This window comes from Lagopus muta, chromosome 1 (genome assembly GCF_023343835.1).
Source record: "Lagopus muta isolate bLagMut1 chromosome 1, bLagMut1 primary, whole genome shotgun sequence".
Classification (NCBI taxonomy): domain Eukaryota; kingdom Metazoa; phylum Chordata; class Aves; order Galliformes; family Phasianidae; genus Lagopus; species Lagopus muta.
In genome coordinates, this window is record NC_064433.1 from 61,329,595 (window position 1) to 61,353,463 (window position 23,869).

Consider the following 23,869-nt stretch of genomic DNA (forward strand, 5'->3'; position numbering starts at 1 on the left):
GGCCCAAAGTAACTGGAGTTATGGGATCACAAGCACTGACCAAAGGAAAAGGAAGGGGGTGGCAGGGTCATGAGGTACAACCCCCTCAGCTGTAAGGGTCTGCAGCTGTGTGTGTTGGTGATACAAACACAGCTGAAGCCAGTGTTCTGAAGTGACAGCATGTAGGCAGCAGGCTGGAATCACAGCAAAAGTGAACTCACTGGTGGGAGACTTCTTCCTTGCTTGGAGCCTCTGCAGTGTTTATCTTGTGAGGTGGTTCATTTCAGCTCTGGATGTTAAGATGGGCTGTAGATCCATGGGTCTCGGCCGAACCTAGCTGTACAAGAGCTTGGCCTCTTCCTTGCAATGAGTTAACTCTGAGCCAGGAGCAATTTGTGGTTGCTTTGTAGTTTGCTCAGAATTAATGAGGCTTTTTGTCTTCACCTGTTAACCCTAGGTGCTGCATGTGGTTAAAAGAGATGTGGGTGACCAGCCAAATGCTGAGGAAATGTCGTGGGTGCAGGGTAGGACAAGACTGTGAGTTGCCCTGGGCTGCTCAGAACCAGTTCAGAGCAGCTCTAAAACCTTTGAGGTGCTGGAGCTCTGGCCAGCAGGATGGTGTGATGTGACCTGCCATATTGTGACTTGATACAGATATCCTCACACACTGGAGGAGGGGGCTCACAGCAGCCTGGTTGTGCTGGATCAAGGGTGCTAAGGAACAGCATGACAGATGGGTGATGGATTGAAGGCCTTGGGCAACTATCCTCCAGCCTGAGTTGACCTTACCTCATGAGAGGGACCATGATGTAGCTCATACTGCATGTTGGGGAAGCAGAGACTTAGGGCAGGAGAGTGTAGGTGCTTGGCTGAGGGGATGGGGAAGGGGAAGGAAAGGTATGTACTGAGCATTTGTGTTTTTCCTTTGGTGTTCTTTCCCACCCTCCTTAGTACTGGAATCAGTAATCAGAAGCTTGTGTACAATTGGCAATAAGTGAGTTTAAGATTTCCCTGAGATAAGACTGTTCTGCTAGGGATGCTTGTTGTTAGAGAGCATGTGCAACTCTCAGTTCTGCTGCCTCCCAGACAGGAGAGACTCCAGGGCTCTGGAGGGAGCCATGATTTCCGTCTGAGAATACAGGGTGGTGTGTGAAGGTGGTCAGAGATTAAGTACAAATGGTGTGCAAAGTCAGAGAAAGGAGGGACCTGGGGACACCACAGGCACAACAGACTGTGCATCAGGCCATAGAGTGACCAACTCAGAACAGGACTCCAACACCCTGGGGGAGAAATAGGTCTTGTGCTGACATAAAAGCAAAGCTCTTTCAGGCACAACCAGCTGCAATCATTATTGTAGACCTGTGGAGAGGAGAGTGCATGTGTGTGCCCAGCGTGAGCACACTCTCAGCAGCTCTTTGCTCACAGTGAAATTACAGAACTGCTGGACTCTGGCAGCTGTGGCTGTGCTGGTGTTGGAAATATACCATCCTGATAAATTATTTGGATCTCTAGTCAAGCAGATTTTATTCACAATTGCAATGGTGGGCCTCCTGCAAGCCGGAGAGTGTGCAGAAAACAGCGTTACACCTTTAATGCCCTATTATGTGACACTTATCTCTTTCTCCTCTGGCTCCTCATTGGCTAAGTACTTCAGGTTTGCAGTCTTCCTGATGCTCAACTACACATACTGGCTAACCATAATTTTTTGCTAGCTGAGCATCTATCACTAATTAGTTAACTTCTCACACTTGCTCATTCAACACTTGGTCATTGTTTCTGGACATCTGCTCGTCCTTGCATAGAGATAAGCTTAGAAGGAGGATAGGGGGGAGTACCTTGATGCCTGCCTGTTGCATTCCAACCTACCCACAGAGCAAGGCAATCCAGCCTTGTGTAGAGGCCCTGGCTTCTTCAGTGTTTGCTAAGTCTGTTTTTCTTTTGCTGAGGGTCTCTTATCCAAACAGAATAGCCCTACAATCCGCTTTCTAGTCCACCATACTATACCTATACAATTTGGAACATCTAAAAACTATTGCAGTTTTGCAAGCAAGAATTAATCACATAATTCAGCAACTATATTTCTAAAGTATGTTACTACCATATATGCTATTTCTACTTTTTCACATCAGCTTTTTCTAAGGAGCAGTTACAAAATGCAAATACATTGTGCTCTACTTCTTCAGATCAGTTCCCCCTTCTTAATATCTAATGCAGAAACAACATTCCATTCCTGCACTGGGAAGCTGGTGCACATGGGGTATGGCTTTTGCTATGGGAGAAGAGAGCAGAACTCTGGGCAGTTAGGACTCTGCTGCTTGCAAGCGCTGCCCTGCACAAGAGAGGAGTGCTATGGAATCTGCTAGTGAAGGGCCATGTGGAGCACTAATCCTGCTCATCCCACAGGTGAGATAGGCCTGCAGAAGGACCGGGAGGAAGAAGAAATGATTGCAGTTGTTTGGACCGCTGGATTGTGTTGTCAAGCGAGGGGGAAAGGACCCTGAAAAACTGTGATGACTGAGGGTGTGGCTCAGAAGCTGTGAGGGCTGGGTAATACTCCTCTGGTGCTGCCTGATAAGTTGGAGGAGGGCAAGGATGTGTTTGTGCTGAGGGGTGCGTGCCACACGGCGGTGTGAGCCTGGCAGCACGATGAAGGATGGTGCTGGGGTGCTGGTGGCGTGGCTGGGCTCGCAAGAGGATTGAAGTGCTCCATGTCCCACCTGTTGTGCTGGGATTTGTGGATGTTACGTAGGAACAGGGAGCTGATGGCGGAGTGGGACAGGGGCTGAGCTCAGTTTATGTTGCTACAGGATGTGGGACGTATATCTCAGTGAAATAAAGGAGGGCGACAGCGGCCGTCTGCACGGACGCCGTGCTCCGAAGCCGAAGAGGCGGAGGGAGCGAGGCAGGCCGGGGCGGCTCCTGTGGAGAACGGCCGCCCTCTGCTGCCCGCGGCGGGAGCGCGCTCCTCACGGCGACGGGCCGGAGAGCTGAAGGGCGGGGTGGCTCTGAACGGGGGGACGTGAGGGTAGAATCCCAGGATAGCAATCATCTGAAGCAGCTGCTGAAGGAACTGTATGCAGCAAGCACCACAAGTCGTGTTTTTACACCCGTAGGCATGTGGGCGCAAGCCCGATTATCCTGCTGCTCATCATACATCCTTGTTTTCTGCGTATGGAAAATATAAGAGAGGGATAAATGTGATGTGAGAGGTGGGGGGAACTGATGCACAGCACAAAGGAAAAGAGAGAGAACACCTTTTGATGTTCAGTTCTGAAGTGGTGAAATCCTTGATTGTCTCCCTTATCCTTAGGAATTTGATCTTTGCTTCATATTCCTCATAAGAGACTTTCATCCTCTTCAGCCTGTGGTGCTAGGTGCAATACAAAAGTGAGTACAAATCTGACTTTGTGTTTCAAAGTCTCTCCCTATTTCTTCCTCAGTAATTCCATACAGGGCCAGGGACTTACTACAGCTCACACTTTGCTTTTCTAACAAATACCGTGTCCTTCTTGCAAGCAAAAAACTCCAGGAACGACAATAATAGACAGTCCCTGAACATGTATCCTGTGACTTTGTAGCAGGAGGACAGATGCAGTAAGAAAGCTAGATAAATTGATACAAAGAACATTAGACCAAGCTCCAAATGAAGACACAATAAGACCATCTTCAGTATTCTGCACTATTCTGCGAGTTTTTCTCCTAGAAAGAGAGGAATTAACATCACATATCAAAATAATTTTTCAATATCAAACTGTATGGGCATACTGAAAGGATCTGCCACTCCTTTTCCGTGAGAGTCTGGGAAAGTTGAGAGAGGATCCGTGCTTGCTCTGGAGGCTGTAGGATGCCAGGTCACTCGTAACACTTCAAAGTTCTCCACAAAGTGCCGTGGCATGACAGAGTTTGAGTTCACAATCATATTTCCCTTGATCTGGAAGGTAAAGAGAACCTGCAGGAGACCGCTGAGTCTGTTGCTACAGGTCTCTTCTGAGGGATGGCTGCCCTCCAGTGGCTGTAGGGAAAAGCACGATGTGGTTTTCTCGAAGGGAATTATCCTAGGGGAATTAATAGCCATTACAAGCAGATGGCTCTGGAAAGGAAAAGTATGATGTGTGGTGTTTCAGTTGTGGAAATTTTAAAATAAATAAAAAGACAAATGGCATAGAACCAAAAGGCCATGCCTTACTCCCTTGTAAATTCTAATTCTTTCAGTATGCCCTGAATCCATTAGCCCAAGGCATGTCACAACCAAAGACCCTTGAAATACTATGCTGTTGCAACACCTGCTAGCTCCATTAGTACTGCTCAATGACACACCTTCCTTTTCTGCATCCCCCTCCATCAGGGAAAGGCTTTTGCAGGGAACGCTTCACCCTTACACAACATTAGTTAAATCAGGCCTGTCCTCATTGTGCTGTCAGCCTGAAGGGAACATGACTCTTATGCCAGCTGAGTGTGTCAGGCTTTGGGCAGCAGCCCAGCATCAGCACTTCAGAGTAGAGGGTGCAAGGTGGCACTGCTGTTCAGTATTAGTTAACACTGCCTTCCCTCTCCATACAGCCTCTGTTAATCATAGAGAAATGCCAGCACAGGCTGCTAGCTAAATCAGTTGGTGCAGTAGTAGCACCATACAGCCTACAACTAGCTGCTTCCAGTTATGGTCTCCTGGTGCTTCTTGATACCAACCCATACTGCGGTATGCCACATCTGCTGCTGCCATCTGTCTTGTTCCATCAACTAAGGTGCATTGTACTTGGGTATTAAACACTTGAGCAAGATAAAAATCTTAGTACTCCCATGACATAGTTTAAAAATGCACAGTTGTTTCAGATGATATTTTTTAAACACAACAACAGTTTTTCCACATTAGACAAGAGCTTCCACGCCGTTAGTGTTCAAACTTCTTTATTTTTGAGAGAATACAAACAAGTCACAGTTCAGGTTAGGTTGGTAAAGAAAGTGACTGCAATAAAGCAATTATGCATGTAGATCAGACATTCATTTCAAGAAAAAGCTTTGGGTCATATTCTAGAAGTGAATAATTTACTGGGTGAAATGGCAAAACAGCAAAGACAAGTACATAATGAGTAAAGAACTATTGCAGCAAGTTATTACAGTCTGCATTTTTTTCTTCAGAGCAACTTTATTATTTTGTTCTACTAGAGAAAGTCTCTTTGCTGTCAGGATGGATACAGTAGTACAAGGTACACAGTGGATCACTGTAGGTAGTGGTAGAATCTCATTAAACCCTACAGGCCTGCAGGAGGGCAGGATAAAGCTATTTTCAGTATTCAGCATTGAAAGGATACTCCTTGTGGTTTCTGCACCTGAAGGAAGACAAAGAAGAATGATTATAGGTAAAATAAATGCTGACAAGACAGCAGTTACTGACCTTCAAACTAAAGCTTTGTCTAAGTATGTTTCCATGGTGCACATTTGCAAGTGATAGCTCACTCTGCCTGCCACTAGCCAGCTCCACAGAAGCTGACACCAGTTTACTATAATCTCAACAAGGAAAAAAAATTAAGAATTTGAAGGAAACAGCTGTCACTTACATGGCCATGTCACAAATTCTCCAGTTTCTGTTTAGGTTGAGAATAGTTGCCATCTCTTCTTTAGTCAGTTCAAAGTCAAACACCTAACAAGGAAAAACAGCTGGAAATCACCTCTTTGAACAAATCAGACTGACAGAAAAGCTCATAAAAGAGCAAGTCCACAGGGGAAGGGATGTTGGTTACGAACGGCTTCATGAGGTTGGGGGGAAGGAGGTGGAGGAGGAGGGGGAAAAAGGGAGAGCCTGCTTGGATGCCCATGGCAGAAAGAATTAAACAAACAAAAAACATAAAGCCCTAAAGTCACAGACGTACTGGCTGTTGCAAGAAGCTTCATATGTAGTTAGATGCATTCTGAGACACTATTTGTTGAAGATGCATTTCATTCCAGTTCTAAATAAAGATTTGGAAGATTTCAGTATTCCAATATATTTATGTTTCTTCTAAAAGCCTGATGTCCAACATCAGGAAAATACCAGCAACTTAGCAGTTAGAGGAATAAGATCAGGATTCTTAACACTGCTTACGCTATATAAGCTTCTTTGGCATGCTACTGCACTTGTGCTCCAACCCAGCCCTGCAGGCCAATTCATTCTCTTTCTGCAGAATAGGAGACAATGTAAAGATGACCGGCAGTGTTACCCAAGACCTCTGTCAACCTCTCTTCTGCAGTTGTAGTTTTCACTTAGCCCTCAGTACAGGTAAAAATGCAGATCGAAAAAGGCCTGTGCTCTTGTCTGAGGACGACTTGGGAAGGCTGAGGAAGGATCCCTGCTTGCTCTGCAGGGGAAGGGTCACTTGTCATCGCTCACCTTGCAGTTCTCTACAATGCGCTGTGGTGTGACAGACTTGGGGATCACAATCACATTTCTCTGGACCTGGAAGCGAAGGAGAACCTGCAAGGAAAGAGAGAGAGGTACAGGCACTTACATAGATATGAGCTTCAAATTATTGCTGTCCTTGTGGTTTAGATAGTGCTTTCTGAAGAGCAAAGGGTGAAGTGACAGAGCCCCTCACAGGAAGTCTCCTTTCTCCTTTCCCATCCAGTTTTGAGATTGTGAGTTCCCTTTCTTACCATCCAGACAATCAGTAATTTATGCAAGCTTTCACTCTCTGCAACAGGGCCTGAGAGGGGACATGGCAATTGAAGATGGCTCAAGAATCTTCACTGAGGGCCAAAGATTTTCTTCCAGCATATACAGGATGGCTGCTATGCAGCCTGCAATATTGCTTGTTAACATCACAGAGACCCACTACGGTTCACTGGGAGCACACAGACCTGGGTATATACACATAGAGGGTGTATACCCTGTATATTTTCCTTAATGGATGTTATTTTCTGGTGCCCACCTACCTGTGCTGGGGTTTTGTTGTGCTTTGCTGCGATCTCTTTAATCTTGGGGTTATCCAAAATGGCAGGCTCCTCTGGTGTGGCCCTACAGAGAGAAAGCAGAAATGGCAAAGAGCCACTCTAAAAGGTTTCTGCCTAGAAGTAATTAACCACTGCATATTTGTGTATACACACACCTGCACCATTTCTCTTTCAGTTAGTCTGAAAGTTATAAACTTAAGCCATGCTAACCCGTTCATAAATTACCTATCAGGCCGTCCGAGGGGACAATATGCTGTCACAGTGATCCCTTTGGATTGGCAATAGTTGATAAGCTTCTCCTGGGAAAGGTATGGGTGACACTCTATCTGCCAACACAGGAACACACAGGTACTTGTAGAACTACAGTAATGCTCCAGAGATTTCCCCCCCCCCCCCCCCCCAAAAAAAAAATCTTAAGTTCCCTAATTATAGGCTGCCTTCATCTTTGCCTGCAGGTGGGCTGTGGGATAATATAAACCCATAATTCTGTAGGGCACTAATTTTTATACTGAGTCCTTATATACATTTTGGATTTTGTTCTAAGAAGTTTCATAAAAATCCTTGGTTACACAATCACAGCTCACATATATGCTCTTTTGTCACTCAGAAAGAATGTTTCACAAAGAAATATTCCTATATCTGTAAACGGTGCCACAGGAAGGTGAGAAAAAGAATCTCAGTCCTTTTAGTACCCAGTACAGTGGGAATTGAAATACATACCGTGATAGTCCACTTTGTTCCCCCTTTTTCCATATCCTCATGCAACTGGAATTAGATCACTGTAATTCCTGAAAACTGTTCACTATTAGCAGCTTACCTGGTTGTTTACAGGCTTGTGTTTCAGCCCTGGCTTGTTCAAGAGTCTTTCGATCTGCTCATGGTTGAAGTTGGAGATGCCAATGGCTTTTACCAGACCAGCATCCACCAGCTCTTCCATGGCCTAACAGAGAGAGCAGCAAAGTTGCTATCCATGATTCAAGACAGGGCCTGAACGCATTCTTCCTGATGTGCCTTGTCTCCCTTCTTATGAAGGGAGAAATAACTGGTAGGATTGCCCAACTTAACTCTCTTGGGAAAGAGTGGGTACTGGTAATTTTTGCACTTTGTCTTTCATCGTCTTCCAGCCAAGCCCAAAAATCTTTTTTTATGGATGAGAAATTCATGCTGAATTACACAAGGAAAAGTTTATCACCAGTCTATGATCTACTACTGTGACAGCACTGGAGAGCTATGCTCTAGGATGATGGCAAGATTATAGCCTAAATTGCTTTTATTTCTACAAAATCCTTGTACTTGAGTAGTTTGAGAACAACTGTACAGTTGTCATGGACAAGCAAAGAACTATTTCAACTTCAGATTGTTCTGCAGCTCCCCTGGGAGTAATCTGAATTTACTTCTGTACATTCTTTGTTAAGAAATCTGCCTCCATGCAGGAGCCACACTGTGAACTACTGAAATATCATTGCTCAGGACAGAAGACATGACTGTCACTGTGGCTAAGCTTACCTCCCACGTTTGCAGAATATCAGCACTGCTGGGGATAGACATGCCTTTGTCATCTGTGGGAAGCAGGTCCTCTCCTGCCTGTCAGCAAGAAAGAAAATGTTTGAAAAATCTGTTGAGAAGTTTGTCTAAGACAGTGACAGCTCAGGACCAAGACAGCTTAAACCACTGGTGCAGTCAAGAATACCAATTCTTTCTACAGTCATTTCTTCCTTCCTGCATGAAATGAGTAATTGGAGGTATTTCTGGCCAATCAAGGCAGATATTTCTGCTGGGCTCCTCAAAGTAATGACTCACCTAAACATCTACGGGGAAAGAAAACACTCAGATCCAGATTGAGGTAAGAAATTCATATGTATCACTTCATATGGTATTCCTTTTTCACCCATTTAAGAACTGATTCTTCCCCCCCCCCCCCCCCCCTTCCCAGAAGTGCATCACAGGACTTAGTTTTTGATAAAGGTAACACACAGCTCTGGCCAGTACTAAACCAAATCTGTTGAAAAGAGACATTACGTGCTGTGGCAGGTCATCCATGGCAAAGCTCAAGAATGCTGTTACCATGCCAGGAAAGTCAGAAGAGCCTTTGAGAGCAAGCTGTGTCAAGACAGCAAGACTAAACTGCATCTAACTGAGTTCGCTGCTGCTGCAAGGAGAGTTTCACTTTCATGGCTTTGTTAACAAAGCTAAAATAGAACATGAAGTTAAGCAATTCAGAAGCAAGAGGTAGGATGGAGACCACTCACACTGTAGCAGGAAGGAGAAGGTAAGACTAGAAATAATCAAACTCAGACATCAGTCTGAAAGACTTCAGCTCCACAGAAGTCACCCCTTTTGCAATGCAGGCTTTGTGGAACAACAGTAAGGCTCCTACAGCAAAGGTTAACTCAGTCTATACTGAACTGAGGACTCAGTGATTGAAAGCAGAAACGAAAAACAGAAACAATCTCTAGACGTGATTCTGTAACACAGAGAAAAGAACCTGTCAGGCAGCAAAATGTAGCCAGCTCTCCATAAAACATGATTTTCAGAGAAGCATATTTTGGATTTGTAAAAGAGAGGGAGAAGAGCCTAGCTACTGCTTGCAGCTGGGAGATCTGCCTCCAGTTTTGAGTCTGTCAAAACCTATGAAAAGACGGGCATGCAAGTAGCATTCTCAAGAATAAAGATCAAGGTTATTCTTCAGTGCTAGCAATGATTGGGCTGTAAAGCCATAAGTCTTCAAAAACAGTGATCATTAAGAAAACGCGTGCATCTCCATTACCATACCTTGAACCCAAAAGGCCAGTGCATGAGGTAGAGGTCCAGGTAATCCAGTTTCAGGCTGGCAAGTGTCTTCTGGCAAGCTCCTTTCACCAGAGGCTTTTCAAAGAACGTGCACCACAACTGGAGACAAAAAGACAAATCACACCATGACCTCCGGGGTTAAAGCTTTCCAGTGTTCTCCTGCATTAGATAAAAGCACTCCTTTGGAAGGCAACGTGGAATTACACTAACCTGTTGCTCTTAAAATGGAGCTTCCTCTGTGAGCTGGACCAGATTGTGACGGCAAGAGCAGCACGTGAATAGGGTCATATACAAAGAATCCTCTGTTGCTCAGTTAACACCACCTATGCTACTCCCTTTTACAGAGGGCCTGCCCTTGCAGTAGATGGCTTCAAAAATGAAGACAGATACCTGTCAGATATGACTATGCCTGGAACTTCTGCACTGAACATAGCAGGTAATGCCATGAAGATATGAAAAGCCATGCAGATGAATCAACTCCCCATTTTCTTTAATAAGCAAGAATGCCCACACTCACATCTTATCCAGTGTGTGTGCAAAGCAGATTATGTTGCTCCAAAATGCCCAGAACCTCATCTTGCTTACACAGAAGAGAAGCATAAGCCCCACTGCCAGAACAAGCAGAGTTGCTCCATAGGCACCAACCACTGCAAAGCCTGTCTCTTTTGCCATCAACAATGTGCAGTTACCATACTGCCAGTGCCTCTGTACCAACTCATGGCCACAAGTTAGTTATCTCAGAGCCCTGCATCACTGATTTTCACATGCCTTGATGCTTCTCTTCTTTTTCCTACTCTAGCAGGAATATGAGGTGCAGGGCCATGTTCCCCCCTCCTTTCGGTACTTCTGCTTCTCTTCAGAAGACTGCCAGAATACAGAAGGGCTGTGGTGCTCAAGGTGTTACAGAGCTTCCAGGGGAATAAAAAAATCAGTCTGACTCCATTCAATATTATCTGGCTAACTGGGGAAGAAAGCTGTCAACAGTTATGATCCTTTTCTCTGCTCTGACCTCAAAGAACTCACATTCCTATCCAATAGCTACAACAGAATCAATAGCAGTCAACATCTGAGAGGTATAAACTATATCATTGTGGTTATGGGAATGAAACAAGAAGAGTACCAAGAGTCATTTCATTTGCACTAGGAGTTTCACCATAACATTGCATAAGAATGCTTCAAGTTTTAGGTTTTTTTTTTTTTTCCTACAGCAACATCACTGGGCAAGTATGGCAGTCTCTACCCAAGGCCAGTGGACATTTACCTTACTGACAATGAAGAGGTCCTCTCGTTTCACAACACCTTCCTTGATTTTCTGCTGGATCCCATCCCCAACCTCCTTCTCGTTCTGGTACACATAGGCACAGTCAAAGTGGCGATACCCAGCATCGATTGCAGCCATCACTGCAGATTCCGCCTTACCCGGTGGAGCCTGGGCAAGATAAGGGCACAATACATTACGGTTTGGGACCCTTGCAGACTGTTTCTGAAGTAGGTAGAGAAACTTCTTCCAAAACATTTATTTTAAGCCTGTGCACACAGCATGCAGAGGCACCAGGGCCAGAGCCTGCTCCAGCCATCCACCTGCTGTTCCCACGCGGGTCCCAGCTTTGCCCAGCAGAGCCAGATCGTAGCCCTTCCACCGCTGCTGCCCAGAGACCGCAGCAGCAGCCGGCCAGGAAGGCTTTAGCTCGGCGGAGGCGGCTCAGCGACCCGGACCCAGAACGGGCGACACAGAGCCGCCACTGCCGGGCGCTGCAAACCGCGGGAGTCCCATTACCTTCCAGGTGCCCAACCCCACCGTGGGGATTCTGGCCGCAGCGCCCAAGCGCAGACAGCTCGCCATGCTCAACACGAAGGCAGCCTCCTCTCGCCGAGGCCTTTAAGCCCGGCCCCGCTGTGGGCGCTGCCTCCTGCCGCCCCGCCCCGGAGCGGGGAGCTCCGCCTTCCTGCGCGGTGCCGCTGTGTGCTGGTGGGATGGGCTGAGCGCGAACGTATGTGACGGAGTCTTGGCTCTGCACAGCGCGCGTCTATTGGGAGGGACTATGTTAGCACTGGCATTACCATTCTCAGAAACAAGGAATTACCTCTTGGGGTAGGAACTGCCAGAAGCAATCAGATTTTGTACTGGAGCGGTGCCAGGGTGAGCTGGTGGCATCAACAGCATGTGCTCTGCAGGTCTGTGAAAGCTTGGCAAGTTCAGCTGTTTGGACAGTAACAAGGCTTCTTCAGTAAGAGGACAAAACACCAGAGTGCTCTTTTTTTCCTGAGCCTGACTTTTTTGGGGAGAGGCTTCAAAGAATTACGTACCTGTGGCAGGGCTCATGTGATGACAACTCGAGTAGAATAGTTCCAGTTGGAAGGGTCCTACAAAGAACACTGAGTCCAATTGCCAGACTGTTTCAGGTACGTCAAGGCTAACCCTGAATTGGTGGAAAAACAAAAATGAGAACACCACCTTACAGAAAGTAATCGTCTCTGATTTATTTATTTCCCAAGAGCAGTGCTCCAGAACTGGAGGCCCACCTCCATCCACTTCTCCATAGCCCCTCTCTCACACAGGCCCAGTCCCACAGCCAGGCAGAGCAGAAGCAAGCCATCTCTGCGCCAGGGAGCTCTGCAGTACGAGTGCTTTTCTGTCAAGCTGTTACCTTCCAGGTGCCCAGCCCCAGGATGGGCATCTTGGCTCCAGTGTTCAGCTGCATGTAGGTCGCCATGGCTCCTCATGCTGCTCCTCAGGCTGGCTCTGCTGTGGCCCAGCCTGCTTAATCCTGATGGTGCTGCCCCTGGGCGGAGGGAGGATGGTGGAGCATTAATGTGTGTTGGAGTTCTCACGTGTCCAGCAACAAGGCTGCATTTTAATCTCAGTTCACACAAGTTCATGTGTAATCTGAAATTAATAGTGACAAAAGTTTGTCAACACAGGGTGTGCTGCGGCACAACCCATGAACTTTTCTGCTCAGTCTGTTCTTTTCTAAAAGGGGGGTTGAGGGTAGCTGTCCCTAGCAGGTCTGTGCTTGTGCAGGGTCTTGCCCCTGTGCACAGCTGCAGGCACGTGCCTTGGTAGTGATTGGCAACACGCTTCTGAAGTTTGCCCTGTTGATTACCTCCTGTTTGAGTTACAGTGGCACTTTGTCCCATGACTCGGCATTAATAAAGCCAGAGGTTGAACTATAAAGATTCAGCAAACTGGAGCCCTATGGCGTGGTGTGAAACAGCTCACAGAGCAGTCCTGTGCTGGTGCGGATGAGCGATGAGTGACACATGGAGTGGCAATAGAGAGGAAGAAGTCATTCTCTTGACCAGTGGTGATTTTATCTGTACTTCAGAGAGAGGGAAGCCAGACCCAGAGCTAGCATTGCTGCTGAATTCCCGCAGAGCGTGTGTGGTGAAGGTGGGAAGTTAAAGTAGGTCCTCAGTTTTTTCAGAATCTTAAGAGGACCGTCTTTCTTCTTGTTTACTGTGGAGTTCCCTCTTTGTTGTTTTCACTTCTAATTATTTCCAGTTATTAGTACAGGCTAGAGAACATTCTTCTGCAAAAAAAGAGCACAGAACTCATACGATTGAGTGAAGGGTGTATTTTAGTGTTTGTACACAGTGTGTGATCCTGTGCAGAGAGGTGGACATCCAAGAAGCAGCAACCGCGTTGTGACAGTGCCATAGCATAAAGAGCTTGAGGTGATATGTTTTGGCTTCCCAGGCAGCCCCAGTGAATCTGGTTCTGAGGCTATGGGAAGGAGCACACACACAAAGAGAGGAATGTGAGGAGAGTTTTTGGGATATAAGCTTGTAGCTGTCCAGAAGATAAGGTATTTAACCTAGCAGAACTAGGTGATGTTGTCATTTTTTGAGCTACACCAAATAGATGTTTTGGTGACAAAAAGAGTTGCAACATACCAGCAAGAGGGTAACTGAAGGGATATGAGAGAGGAAGAGAGCGTCAGTAAAACTGTGAGCAGGCAGCAGACTTGGAGGTACTACTATAAGATGTGTTGACATCAGAGAAATTTAAAATAAGTACATGATATTTAGGCTCATTGTTCAGTCAATAGGGTGAAAATGTGATGCTCTTTTAAGTTATCAAGAGATGCTTAGTCTCCCAAGAGTTTGAAGGAAACGAGCTGTCACTTAGAAGACCATCTCAGATTCTCCATTTTTTGTGTAAGGTGGGAAAGAGTGTTTCACAGTGTTGCTATATTTGCAAACAAGGGTTGCAAATAAATATAATAATAAAATATAAAAAATAATAAAATAAATAAACACAGTGAGAGCATCATGAACTTTCCTTGTCTGCTTTGCAATCAAAATTTTCCACAAAGTGGCATTTGGAGTACATGGAGTGTCCACTTTGTTCTCCCTCTTTTCATACCCTTTAGCAGCTTTATTCAGATCTTCATAATTCCTGAGAGCAATGCAACTGGGTTCACAATTATTGGCTTACTTATCAGCTTACTTGGTTGTTTGCAGGGTTATAATTCAGTCCTGGCTTGTTTTGGATTCTTTCATTCTGCTTGCAGTTAATGCTGGAAGTTCCAATGGCTTTTACCAGAGCAGCATCTACCAGCTCTTCCATGGTCTAGCAGAATGCAATGAAGTCACTATTCATGATGCAAGACAAGGCCTGAATGCATTCTTGTTGATATTCCTTGTTTCCCTTCATGAAAATGGAGAAGGAACTGGTGAGCTTGCCCAATTTTATCATCTTGTGGAAAGGTGAGTAGTGATAATTTTTGCACTGTTTCTGACATTGTGTCCATCTCAAAATCTCCTTTATTTTGAGTGGAGAAATTCACACTTCATTACACAAAGAAAGAAAAACCACCGATCTAGTATTTCTGAGTATTTACTAGTATTGCTACTAGTATTGCTAGTATTTAGCAATAGCTATCAGTATATTAGTTTAAGGACCAATGTATTAGTTTAGCAAAAGGAATCAATGAGTGCTAGTTGTAAAACTTTCCATTTCAGCTTGCTTGGTGTGTGAACAGTCTTGCTTTCTCTTAATTCTGCTTCACATGAAGCCCTGGAGTCATTAATAGGCTACTTATGTTTGCATTAACTAGGTGCAAGGATGTTTTCCTTGAAGTTTCACCTATATTATTTTGAAAGTTATAGCCTAACGAGGCATGGAAATTTGCCAAATTGGGGGAAAAAAAGCTAGAAGTCAACCAAAAGTCTCAGTGATGAAGCTCATGGTAGAAAAATGGGGAAAAAGTAAGTGGGCATGTAACCACCTTAGATGCTACTGTGTGTGGCCAGAGGGACTTTAGCATATACTAATGAGATCTTGGAAAAGAATAAATATGTTCCCCCAAGTAATGCTCATGTGTGTCATTTAAATGTAGAACCCAAACTCTGAGAGCACGCACTTGTTTGTGAAGTTGCTTGGAATGTATCATGAGGAATAAAGGAAAGATGCTTCCTAACACCACATTGGAGTTAGGATGACATCTTGTGTTACCCAGCCCTCCATGACTTTATTGTTTCCCTTCCCCTGTGCTAATGCTCAAAGAAAGAAAGAAGGGTAAATTTATAGGGATTTCATTTAATTTCTAAACAAAAACGATTCAACCCATCATTCCTGCCCTAACATTTCATCCAGTTCATCCAATTTCAAGCTTTAAAGTTACTTGTATTTAAAAAATGGGAGAATTCACATGCAATGGTGGATGTCTGTTAATTCTTGTGGATTAGCCTCTGGTTTGCATTGATGCAAGACTGAAGGCACTTGCTGAATAGTGGTTCAAGAGTTCAAACTGTCCTTGTTTTCCACTGAGCAGTTCTGCTAGATACTTCAGTAATCCTCCTCTCTTCTGATAAGCAGAAAATTATTACATCGCACAATTTATTCTACTGAATACATCTTCCAAAGAATAAACTCAGACAAAATCAATGGAATAAGTGCCCTCTGACTTCACTGGCAGCAACAAGGCAGATGCAGTAAGAAAGCTAGATATAGAGCTCAAAGCTAGGGGAGAGGCATAGGAAACACCAGGGGTCTAGAGAAGGCCCGGTTACAAACAGCATCAGTATTCTGCATGGAAAGGGTACTCCTTGTGTGTTCTGGCCCTGAAAGAAATCAAAAAGAGAAAGTACTTTTAATGACTAAAGCATGTGTTAGATCGAGGTGTGTTCAGTGCATGGAGGAACCACAAAAGGGGGATTTTAAGGAGCCTTGGGCAGCCTGATGTAGTGGTTGGCATCCCAGCCAATAGCAAGGGACTTGGAAGTGGGTGATCTTTAAGGTCCCTCCCAACCCAAGCCATTCTTTGAGTCTGTGATTCTGTGACTTTGTGACTCCATGATCTGAATTGTGTAAATGCCAGAAGAATGTGTGAAGATATGCGTCCCAATTTTTCTAATGTGGAGAAAGGCAAAATGATCCATGAGAACCCATCTTCTGTACTTGAAGTATGAATTGAAAATGAGTTTGTGGTCTGCTGTTTCTATTCTTTGGTTTCAAAATGAGTATATTTACTTGTCTGTTGGAGAAGTATTTTTGGACAAACCTTCTATTACTTGAATTAGTAAATTTTGTCAATTGAATTTCATGCTACCTAGCAGCTCTGACAGAAACCACACTGTGAAGATAATTCAAGAGGTAAGAATTGAAAGTAAAGAATCGATGTCACTTACTGGCTGACTACACCCATCCTCCAGTGCGTTTTGAAGCTGAGAAGAGTTGCCATCTCTTCTTTAGTCAATTCAAAGTCAAAGACCTAACAAGGGAAAATACTGGAAATCACCTCTTTGAAAGAAATGGAGTAGTGTGAGGAAGAGAGACAGCAGATCCATTTTATGTCATGGACTGCTGACTTAAGAGATAGAGGACTGCGTTTTTAATGAACACAAGAACCTCTTTATGAGCACTGTATACTCTATGTCAGGTTTATCTGCTGTGTTACTGATCTTGGCCTCCAAGCCTGCTCAGAATAATCCTTTAGTAGAGGTAAGCCTGCAGATAGAAAAAGTCCTTTGTTCTTTTCTGAGAAGGGCTTGGGAAGGCTGAGGAAGGATCCCTGTTTGCTCTGCAGGGAGAATTGATGCCAGCTTACTCGTAATCACCCACCTTGAAGTTCTCCACAATGCGCTGTGGTGTGACAGACTTGGGGATCACAATCACGTTTCTCTGGATATGGAAGCGAAGGAGAACCTGCAGGAAGAGACCACCGAATGAGAGAGAAGACAGGTGGAGGTGTTGCCATAGAAACTGAGTGTGTTTAACAGCAGTTTGCCTGTGCTGCAGCCACTTTTGTAGAGATGCCTTTCAAGTCATTCCTGTTCTGTGGCCTGTATAGCGCTTCCTGAAGAGCAAAGGGCTAAGCGGTGGATCCCCACATTGGAGACTTCCTCTCCGGTCTGGTTTTGGGACATTCAGTTATTTTCTTCCTTACATGGACTGTCAGTAATTTAAGAAAACTTCACAATGATTTCAAACTAAAAGAGTGAGCAATTTTGATTGGGTATAAGGAGAATTTTTTTTTTTTACAGTGAGGGTATTGAAGCACTGGAAGTGGTTGCCCAGAGGCATGGTATATTCCTGGTCCTTGGAGGCATTCACGATCAGGCTGGCCCAGGCTGACCTAGCTGAAGATGTCTCTGTTCAGTGCAGGGGTTGGACTAAATGACCTACAAGAGTCTCTTCCAACACAAACGATTCTACAATTCTGCAATTCATTTTCTGTAACAGGACTTGTGGGGAGAAAGGATGCCTGCAGATGGAACAATAATCTTTTCTTGGTTGATGGCAGAAGAAACAATTGCCATATTGCAGGACATACAAGGAACAATCTGCATTGTTAGGGAAAAATCAGAGGAGTGCTACAGCTTGCAGAGAATGGATTTAGGTTTTATCTGCTTCTCAGGTGTAATCTCTTTAATGACTGTGTTACAGGAAGCAGTACCCACCATCCAGCTCCCACATACCTGTGCTGCTGTTTTGTTGTGCTTGGCTGCAATCTCTTTAATCTTGGGGTCATCTAGAAGAGAAGGATCCTCTGGCTTAGCACTACACAGAGAACAGAAGATCAATGGCAAGAAACCTCCATAGGAACAGCCAGCATTGCAACAGATCTGCATCATGCTAATGGATAATGATTACTGGAGTTCTAGAAGGAGTAGTTCAAGCAAAATTGCAAAATGCCAGTGATCTTACTATGGTCTGTCAGGAGAGCCAAAGGGACTGTATGCTGTCACAGCAATCCCTTTGGATTGACAGTAGTTGATCAGCTTCTCCTGGGTCAGGTATGGATGGCATTCAATCTGGAAACACAAGAGGATGCAGAGGATGATGGTGGCAGAACCACTGAGATATTGCTGTGTGCCAGTAGTTAACAATGCAAGCAGTTAGAATCTGCCTTTTGCACAAACGGAGTAATGTCTTGGATGACATGTCTTTCATTTTCCCTTGAAAACCTATTATCGTGTAAAGTTTTTAGACAGTTAGTCTGCAGAGGTTTAACTTAGCCGTGTCTTCTTTATCCTTCCAGAAAAAATGTTTCTGGAAGAACTACGTCTGCATTTGCAAACAGTGGTCCATCTGAGCGAGAGACAAATGATGAATATGTCAGTGCTTTTTGTATGCAGAAATACACACAGAGCTGGATTCAGGATAAATGCCTTCTTCACACTGATGTCCTTTTCCATATCCCCATTCAACAGATCAGGTCTTCACGGTCAATGAACGCATTTATAAGTGGGGTCACTTATCATCTTACCTGGTTGTTTGCAGGCTTGTATTTCAGTCCTGGCTTGTTCAAGATTCTTTCAATCTGCTCGTGGTTGAAGTTGGAGATGCCAATGGCTTTTACCAGGCCAGCATCCACCAGCTCTTCCATGGCCTAGCAGAAAGAGGAACAAATTCAACACCCGGTATCGAAGATGGATCTTGAAGATGCTCTTCTGTGGCACGGTTCCCTGTTTTCAAGAGAAGCACAAATTAACTATACAGATCTGCAACGCTTGCTGAAGAAATGTGGGTGCAAGCTGCTCCAAGCTCATAGTCTAACTCCTTGACACTGTGAAAAATGCATGAGGAAAAGGACAGTGATACTCAACAATTTGCTGCTGTACAAGCACTGAAGGGTTGTGCCCCTGGCTGTAGGTAATATCACAACCTGTTATGTCTTTACTCCTGCAAAATGTGTTTGAGCAGTACAAGAACTGCCTGAGGACTTGTGGTGCATTGGACAGTTGATATGGTCAAGTGGAGAACTTCTTCCATCTTCTGCAAGGTCTGCAGCTTCCCTGAAAGAGATTTTGGCTCTCACTGTGATTTAGGCATGCAGGGATCCGCAGTGTGGAAGTAATGACTAAGCATGCATCCATCTACCTCGTATTTCCTTGATTTCCTCCCAAGTAAATGTACATGTGTGAAAGGACATTTCTGAGAGTGTTGAATGCAATGAAAGTGTGGAAAGGACTGTAAAAGACAGAGAAAAGTGGACTGTTTCTGTGGTTGAACTTACCTCCCATGTTTGTAGAAGGTCAGTGTTACTGGGTATAACCATGCCGTTCTCATCTGTGGGAAACAGATCCTCTCCTGCCTGTGAGTGTGGAATAAAAATGTTTGTAACATTCCCTTTAGGGAAGTTAGATTTGTAAGTTAACCAAAGAGGAGCATAGGAAGCTAAGATGGAATTAAAACAAATCCACACACTTTAATACTCATCATAAGATAGTGAAATCTTGAACCGTATTATCCTTTTAATTCAGGCAGGATCAGTGCATCCTGGCCATCCATTAGATCTTTCTCTCCCATTATCAAGAGGACAGAAAACACCATGCATGAAGTGCGCTTGTGGGCACAATTCCAGAGCCTGGCTCACATGGCCAGAGCAGAACAGAATGACAGCTCCAAAGAGATGTGGTATTTCAGGACAGGACAGCAGTGGTGCTGAAAGCATAGCTGGCAGCTCTGAAGATTCCACCCAAGAAAGCAAGTAAACAGAATTGCCATTACTGTACCTTGAAGCCTGAAGGCCAGTGGATGAGATAGAGATCCAGGTAATCCAGTTTTAGATCGGCAAGAGTTTTCTGGCAGGCTCCCTTCACGAGATGTTTTTCATGAAATGTGGACCACAGCTGGAGACAAAAAGCCAAGCCACAGTGTGATTTCCTGGGTTAAAGCTTTGTGTGCCATTTCATAGATGCCAGGAATGCTCCATCTTCTTTGGAAAGCCATGGGGAATAAAGGCATCTGACACTGCCCAGAACCTCATGTTCCCCGTGCAGCAGACGAGTGTGAGCCCCACTGCTGGGGCAAGAACTGTGGTGCTCCAAGGCACTACTGCTGCAATGTTTGCCAGCTCTGGTGTACTTTGGCATCACGAGAGTGCCATCAGCACACCGGTAGTGCCTCTGTACCAACCCACTACCACATGTGATCTCAGAGCAGTTTGTTTCTGATTTCTAGCTTTCTTCTGCCTACGTGGCCCTCCATCTCTTTTCCTGCTCCCCTTCCCCCTTGCCCATGCTGTACAGGTGGACTCTGAGCTCCAGCAGAGGCCTGAGGTGCAGGGCCACTGCCTTCCTCATGAGGTGAAGCAATGAGCTCGAATCAGGAATGACAAGAAGGATGTTAGGAATCGCTTTGTCCTTCGGTGTAAAACTTGACTCTAAGCTACCTACTCCGCAAACAGCATAGGCAGAGCATTTCCCATCCCCTGCTCTGGGACGAAAAGACATCAGATGTTTACCTTACTGACAATGAAGAGGTCCTCTCGTTTCACAACGCCTTCCTTGATTTTCTGCTGGATCCCATCCCCAACCTCCCTCTCATTCCGGTACGCATAGGCACCATCGAAGTGGCGATACCCAGCATCGATTGCAGCCATCACAGCAGCTGTCACTTGTCCTGGTGGGGACTGAAAACAACAACAATTTCTTAAAAAGCTCAGATCACTGCAGTTTGAATACCTGTTTCCTAGCAAAAGAAGAATGGGAAAGCTACCTTACAGAAAGTAACCCTCCCTGATGTTATTTTTTTTGCAAGATCGGTGCTTTGAAACTCAAATCCCTCCTCCTGCCATTACTCTGTAGCTCCTTTCTCACACAGGCTCAGTCCCGCAGCTAGGCAGAGCAGAAGCAAGCCTTGTCGGTGCCAGGGAGCTCTGCAGTACGAGTGCTTTTCTGTCAAGCTGTTACCTTCCAGGTGCCCAGCCCCAGGATGGGCATCTTGGCTCCAGTGTTCAGCTGCACGTAGGTCGCCATGGCTCCTCACGCTGCAGGCTGGCTGTGCTGTGGCCGCTTCCTGCCCAGCCTGTTTAATAGCGGCTGTGCTGCCCCTGAGCGGGGGGAGGATGGTGGAGCTGCGCTTGCGCTCTGAGCTCTCACGTGTCCAGCAACACTGCTGTGTTTTATTCTCAACTGTCAAGAGTTAATGTGCAAGCTGAAATCATTCCAGAATTATGGAAGTGATTGTCAGCAGAAGTAATTGCTGTGCACACCCCATAAACTTTGACTCCCAGTCCATTTCTTTATCATAAGGAGAGCTGAGTGTTGCTGTTCTCTGGTTTGGTTTGTGCTTGTTACATGCAGCCCAAGGGAATATTTGCTCCTATTTGCTCCATCAGAGAGTTCTCTTCCTGGATTTCAGATGACATTTCTACCCAGAATTCTCAATAGAATGGCATTTGGAGTATGTGGAGTGTCCACTTTGTTCTCCCTCTTTCCACGTCCTCAAGCAACTTTAATCAGATCTTCATAATCCCTGAGAACTATGCACCTGGTTTCGCAATTATCAGCTTGGTTGTTTTCAGGGTTATAATTCAGTCCTGGCTTGTTTTGGATTCTTTCATTCTGCTCGCGGTTAATGCTGGAAGTTCCAATGGCTTTTACCAGAGCAGCATCTACCGGCTCTGCCATGGCCTAGCAGAGCGCAATGAAGTCACTATTCATGATGCAAGACAAGGCCTGAACGCATTCTTCCTGATATTCCTTGTTTGTCTTCATGAAAATGGAGAAAAATCTGGTGAGCTTGCCCAACATGGTTATCTTGTGGAAAGTTGGGTACTGATAATTATTGTAGTGTGTCTGACATGGCACCCGTTCCCAAATCTCTTTGGTTAAACAGAGAAATTCAGTGTGTTAGACCAAGAAAGAAGCAACACCCATCCGGTATTTCTAGCCAGCATATCCCAGTCAAGGCAGTATTTGTGCTGGGCCCCTCAAAGTGGTGACTCACCTACAGGAAAAGAAACCACACAGATCCATGCACGGGCAAGAACAACGCTTGTGCTTACCAAATCCGTGATTACCTTTGTCATTGTTAGCAGTTATTGGGCAGTAAAGCTAATAAGTCTTCAGAAGAAGAGGTCATGATAAAGCCAAGTGCATTACTATTCCTCGAAACCCAAAGGTCATTGCATGAGGTAGAGATCCAGGCAATACAGTTTCAGGCTGGCAAGTGTCCTCTAGCAGGTTCATTTCAGCAGAGGTTTTTCAAAAAATGTGTACTTTGCAATCAACTCTGTTTCCCATTTTCCTTCGTAAGGATAACCATGAAAGCCCATGACCACACGTTCTTTGAGACATGCACAGAGCACATCATATTTTCCCAAGGTGCTCAGAACCTCATTTTCCTCACGCAGCAGAGAAGTGTGAGCTGAACTGTCAGAACAAGCACCAGTTTGTTCCACAGGTTCCAGCCATCAGCCAAGAAGAGAGGTTTAACATTCATAGATAGTTTATTTAATTTCACAAAGAAAAGTTCCCCCCCCCACTACACCCCTACACCAACATTTCATCCAGTAATGCTTTCACCCTTTAAAGTTACTTTGTGCTGATGCAAGACTGAAGGCACTTGCTGAATAGTGCTTCAAGAGTTCAAACTGTCCTCATTTTCCACTTAGCAGTTCTGCCCAGATACTTTTGTAATCCTCCTCTCTTCTGATAAGCAGAAAATGATTACATCCAACATTTTGTTCCGCTGGGCAAAACTCCTTCCATCTTCCAAAGAACAAAATTGGATCGAAGCAATGGAGTAAATATCCTCTGACTTCATTGAGAGCATCAGGGCAGACACAGTAAGGAAGCTGGATACAGAACTCAAAGCTAGGGGAGAGGCACATGAAATGCCAGGGGTCTAGAGAAGGCCCGGTTACAAACAGCATCAGTATTCTGCATGGAAAGGGTACTCCTTGCGTGTTCTGGCCCTGAAAGAAATCAAAAAGAGAAAGTACTTTTAATGACTAAAGCATGTGTTAGATCGAGGTGTGTTTGGTGCGGAGAGGAGTTGTTAAATGGGGATTTTAATGGGCCCTGGGTAGCCTGATGAAGTGGCTGGCGTCCCAGCCAACAGCAAAGGTGTTGGAACAGGGGAATCTTTAAGGTCCCTCCCAACCTGAGCCATTCCATGAGTCTGTGATTCTGTGATTTTATGATTCCATAACTCTATGATCTGAATTGTGTAAATGCCAGAAGAATGTGTGAAGATATGCATCCCAAATTTTCTGATGTGGAGAAAGGCAAAATGATCCATGAGAACCCATCTTTTGTACTTGAAGTTAGAGAGTTCCCTGGACACTGAATTGAAAATGAATTTGTGGTCTGCTGTTTCTTTCCTTTGATTTCATACTGATTGAAATTGAAATGAGTATATTTACTTGTCTGTTGGAGAAGTATTTTTGGACAAACCTTCTATTATTTGAATTAGTAAATTTTGTCAATTGAATTTCATGCTACCTAGCAGCTCTGACAGAAACCACACTGTGGAGATAATTCAAGAGGTAAGACTTGAAAGTAAAGAATCGATGTCACTTACTGGCTGACTACACCCATCCTCCAGCGCCTGTTGAAGCTGAGAAGAATTGCCATCTCTTCTTTAGTCAATTCAAAGTCAAAGACCTAACAAGGGAAAATACTGGAAATCACCTCTTTGAAAGAAATGGAGTAGTGTGAGGAAGAGAGACAGCAGATCCATTTTATGTCATGGACTGCTGACTTAAGAGATAGAGGACTGCGTTTTTAATGAACACAAGAACCTCTTTATGAGCACTGTATACTCTATGTCAGGTTTATCTGCTGTGTTACTGATCTTGGCCTCCAAGCCTGCTCAGAATAATCCTTTAGTAGAGGTAAGCCTGCAGATAGAAAAAGTCCTTTGTTCTTTTCTGAGAAGGGCTTGGGAAGGCTGAGGAAGGATCCCTGTTTGCTCTGCAGGGAGAATTGATGCCAGCTT

General features: G+C 44.9%; 1 protein-coding gene across 12 annotated transcripts in view; it reads right to left on the minus strand.

Annotated features, from left to right (window-relative positions):
• Positions 1-4,867: 4,867 nt before the first annotated feature.
• Positions 4,868-23,869, minus strand: part of LOC125703061 (aldo-keto reductase family 1 member B1-like) — a 29,756-nt gene continuing 10,754 nt past the window's right edge. The window contains exons 1-11 of one of the 12 annotated variants that reach the window (XM_048967054.1): positions 12,001-12,106; positions 11,778-11,893; positions 10,955-11,122; positions 9,676-9,792; positions 8,410-8,487; positions 7,721-7,843; positions 7,129-7,229; positions 6,886-6,967; positions 6,344-6,427; positions 5,535-5,617; positions 4,868-5,306 (exon numbers count right to left, since the gene is read on the minus strand). In XM_048967054.1, the coding sequence (XP_048823011.1) occupies positions 5,264-5,306; positions 5,535-5,617; positions 6,344-6,427; positions 6,886-6,967; positions 7,129-7,229; positions 7,721-7,843; positions 8,410-8,487; positions 9,676-9,792; positions 10,955-11,122; positions 11,778-11,893; positions 12,001-12,016 (1,011 nt within the window). In that variant the 5' untranslated portion in view covers positions 12,017-12,106 and the 3' untranslated portion in view covers positions 4,868-5,263. Of the gene's footprint in view, positions 5,307-5,534; positions 5,618-6,343; positions 6,428-6,885; positions 6,968-7,128; positions 7,230-7,720; positions 7,844-8,409; positions 8,488-9,675; positions 9,793-10,954; positions 11,123-11,470; positions 11,604-11,777; positions 11,894-12,000; positions 12,107-12,341; positions 12,423-14,597; positions 15,760-16,326; positions 16,410-16,759; positions 16,844-17,616; positions 17,699-17,845; positions 17,953-18,407; positions 18,531-19,157; positions 19,236-19,656; positions 19,774-20,387; positions 20,556-20,835; positions 20,950-23,869 lie in introns of those variants that run through there. The other 11 variants (XM_048967045.1, XM_048967147.1, XM_048967110.1 and 8 more) reach the window with 11 other exon arrangements.